We start from the raw sequence: 4,238 nt of genomic DNA on the forward strand, positions 1-4,238 counted from the left end.
GCTCCGGAAGTGATCGGGGCCATCCATTGATAATCGTGGACTTTGGGTGATGGCGAGTTCAGATTTGCGCTTGGTATCTCGCCTCGAAGGCGCGACACCGAGACCCCGAGGACGTTGTTATTTTTTTGTGAGTCATTAATTCTTCCGACCGTGGCGATTACCTTAAAGCCGAATTCTTAGTACCTCTTTCGCAATCTCTGATGACATATGATAAATTGATTGTTACCGGAGGGATCACTGAAAAGTGCAATTATTTCGATGGAAGTCAATTAACTTGGAGAACACTTAATTAGTAATCGATCACAATTTTACAAAAATTTTATAAAAATCTTGGATAACGAGTCGAAATATCGATTTTAAAGGCTAAATCTTGATTGAAAAAATCTTGGATTCAACGTCCATATTTTTATTTGAGGAGTAATGGGATTTCTTACACTTCCCCGTGGAAGTGAGGAAGCGCCGAACCTGTTCACTTGACGTGTCAAGTACATCTAAATAATCAGAGAACGGCGCTATTAGCACATAGAACGATGAGATTAATATCCCGAAGTCATTCACATGCAAATCCTGCCTGAGCAAACATTTGTCATCGAAGAACCTCGGCATACAATCGTAAATAGCGAAGGTCACCGTTCTTGTCGCTCGTTTTGATATTACACTTGTAATTACAATTGTTTCATTCAAAACATTCAGAAGAGATTTGAATAAGACGATTGAAAATTTTTGAATATTTACATTCTTTAAATACACTTGCAAAGTATAGTGTCAGTGTTTTGTTTAAATAAGAAAATGCAAAATAAGTTGAGTTTTGAATAATTTTAGGGCGATTATAAATATGGCAAAGGCTAATTAAGACTTATAAATATTTTGCAACGTTTAACTAATGTACAGATAGGGAGATTGAAAGCAGCACTACGAAAATTCTACTTCTTGTTATCTAAAACTAGTTTGAAATGTATCTAAGCTACAGCTAAATGTTAGGCCAACTCGAGTCCCCTCTATTGCGCGAACGGCACGATAATTTCCGGTTAAAAAAAATATATCAATCCCGTTTGCCAAATATATCAACGCCATTTACATACAGATCGGTACTTCCGGAGTTTACATTTACGTGGCATTTAAAAGGACAATTGTAAAGATACAACTGTAAAGATAAAACTGTATATTAAAATTATATAGTAGGTTCTAAACAATACAAAAGATCAAAATCAGGATAAAGATATCTAGGACTAGGAATAACTATAAAATAATAATTATATAGTAATTATAAAATATTCTTATATAAACTTTAGCATCTTAACACATTCCAATCGACATAAAAATATATTTTATATATAACATTAACATTTTTTTATGTAGTTAGATTTTTGTATCTAATAATATAATTAATTTCCAAACTCAATTTGGAGTTAAGTCGCCACTCTTAATGATTTCCAGGTACATGAAATCAACTTTTATTAAAATAAAAAATAAAAAGTAAAAAATTTTTTAATTTTTACGATTTTTGCAATTAGCAAAAATGATGTCAACGGCACATGGTGTTCCCAAGCGGTCACCCATCCAAGTACTAACCATGCTCAACGTTGCTTGACTTCAGTGATCGGACGAGAACTGGTATTTTACAACGTGATTTGACTGTTGACGTCCAAAAGATTTCCAATTCCTGTAGATAAACCAAAATCTCTAAAAATTGAATATTTTTTTTATTCTGTTCTTCTCAAAATTCTGAGACATCCTATCAGGATCCCGACAATCCTTTACACGGTCCTATATGTATTGTTCCCTCTCGATTCATCATATACATAAAATATTATAATAAATCAATATCGCTAGATTTGTGTAATAATAATAATAAGGGTAAAATATAAAATGCCATAAATTTCAATAATATAAAGAGTCAATTAAAACTTTTCGTTCTACAAATGCATTGTTGAATCTATCAAAGCGTTGCGCATGCGCGTCTTAAAACCAGCGCCATTAGCACACCTGCGTATTGGCGCCTGGCGCGTACTTGTTCCATCTGTATCAATTGCGTGAAGTACGGATTTCATTTCGAATTCAAACAAAAGGAATTGGTGACAATGACGCTTGAAGATTCGTGGGAGGCGATTAAGCAGGCAGCCGAGAAAAACAGGCACGAGTTGGTGCTGTCGGGCCCGTCGGTGTCCAAACTGATCGAAACGTCCGGCCTGGACGAGAATCTATTTAACCTCCACAACCTGAATTATCTCAATGTAACACGCACGTGTCTTAAGGAGATGCCACCCGACATTGCGAAACTGATGAATCTTACAACTCTGGTACTGCATTCGAACGAGCTTGCCGAATTGCCGAGCGAAATCGCCAAATTACCGAAGCTGAAGATGCTCGATTGCTCGAGGAACAAGTTAACCTGTTTGCCGCAGGAACTCGGCAACCATTCCGAACTGAACACATTGAACCTCGCCTCGAATTTTCTGCGGGAGATACCGTCGCTGAACTCGTGCATAAAACTTAGCGTCCTAGACTTGTCGAACAATCGCCTCGAGAGCTTTCCCGATATTTGTCACGCGGAACTCACGCATCTATCGGAGATTCATGTCAACGGGAATCAGATAACAGAAATACCGTTTACTATCAACCTTCTGCAGGGGTTGAAGGTCTTAAACGTGGGAGACAACTCGATTCCTGGTAATGATATTCTCGTATCTATTGTATGTCCCTCGTTGAAATAACTTTTTACAGAATATTCTCAAGTGTGACTATTGCATACAAAGATAAGTAATTTGTAATCTTGTCGTGACACAGTTGTACCGAGTGAATTAGCAGATTGTAGTAAGTTGAAGGAAGTATGTCTGAAAGGGAATAAGTTATTGGATAAGAGGCTAACGAAATTGATTAATCAATGTTCCACGAAGCAAATACTTGACTATATCAAGTTACATTGTCCAAGAAGCGAATTATCCACAACAGAGGCTAATAAATCAAAAAAAGGAAAGAAGAACCAGAAGGTATCCGAAAGTGAAAACTTGGTGGATGATTTGACACATAAATTAAAAGTCCTGAAGATAGCAGATGACACGCCAGTAATAAGAGTTACAGAACATGTAAAGAATATCAGACCTTATATAGCCGCATGTATTGTGAAAAATATAGGCTTCACAGAGGACAGCTTTAAAAAATTCATTCAGCTGCAGACAAGATTACACGATGGAATATGTGAAAAAAGAAATGCTGCTACAATAGCAACTCACGATTTGAAACTTATAGCGCCTGGTAAGTATTGAATATTTAATGAGAATATTATTTTTATATTATGTACTTTGAACTCACTACAAGATAGATTTTATTTTATTCAGGTGATCTCACATATACAGCAAAGTTACCCATGGAATTAGAAATAAAACCATTATCGCGCAACAAGATGTATACAGGAGCGGAGTTATTCCAGAAGTTGCAAGCAGAAGCTGAGCATTTACGTAAAGAAAAGAAGCGAAATGTGTATTCTGGAATACACAAGTATTTATATTTGTTGGAAGGCAAATCTTTATTTCCATGTCTGGTGGATCAATCGCAACAGGTTATTTCATTTCCACCAATCACAAACAGTGATATAACGAAAATGTCTTCGTCTACTCAAGCAATGCTTGTGGAAGTAACAAGTGCTACATCATTCACAGTTTGCAGGTGAGAGACATGACATGCTTTATCATAAAATTATCTGACACGATTTAATTTGTTTTTAACCATAAAGTCAATTCTCTTAATAACGCCTTCATTTCTAGAAATGTTTTGGACGAATTTTTGAAAGAGTTGATAGTCTCAGGTGTCACCGATTCCACAGAACTGAAGGATACAGACGACAAGCTTAACAATTTAATTGTTCAACAAATCAGAGTAGTCGATACCCAAGGAAATCTAAAGATAATATATCCTTCAAGATCAGATTTAAATTTTAACGAAAAACTCATTGGTGTATTACGAGAATAGGAAGAATAACGTAAAAAAGAAAAAAAATAATTGAAATTCTGTCCAATTCACATAAGTTTAAGTTAATTAAAGTTAAATAAAGTCTTCATTCTAAGAAAACTGAGAAAGAGAGAGAAAAACTCGTAAGATTTTCTTTATTCTTATATTCTAAAACTCGATATAAGAATCAGATAAAAAACGAGCGAGTAATTTTTCAAGTGTATCGACAGCAAAGAGAGAAAAGTTGAAGAGCGCATGACGATGTAATCGCGGAAGCGAGTCGCGCCCAT

At 35.7% G+C, this 4,238-nt stretch overlaps 1 protein-coding gene and 1 pseudogene across 1 annotated transcript; one reads left to right on the plus strand and one right to left on the minus strand.

The window, feature by feature from the left end:
- Positions 1–1,523: 1,523 nt before the first annotated feature.
- Positions 1,524–1,643, minus strand: LOC112552409 (5S ribosomal RNA; annotated as a pseudogene).
- A 328-nt stretch (positions 1,644–1,971) lies between these two features.
- Positions 1,972–4,068, plus strand: LOC105424262 (leucine-rich repeat-containing protein 47). The gene is made up of 4 exons (XM_011634398.3): positions 1,972–2,670; positions 2,788–3,255; positions 3,339–3,666; positions 3,765–4,068. Exons 1-4 carry the CDS (start codon positions 2,082–2,084, stop codon positions 3,967–3,969), a joined length of 1,590 nt encoding a protein of 529 aa, XP_011632700.2. The 5' UTR covers positions 1,972–2,081; the 3' UTR covers positions 3,970–4,068.
- The last annotated feature ends 170 nt before the right edge of the window (positions 4,069–4,238 follow it).

This window comes from Pogonomyrmex barbatus, unplaced genomic scaffold (genome assembly GCF_055798465.1).
Source record: "Pogonomyrmex barbatus isolate J1 unplaced genomic scaffold, ASM5579846v1 scaffold10, whole genome shotgun sequence".
Lineage (NCBI taxonomy): Eukaryota > Metazoa > Arthropoda > Insecta > Hymenoptera > Formicidae > Pogonomyrmex > Pogonomyrmex barbatus.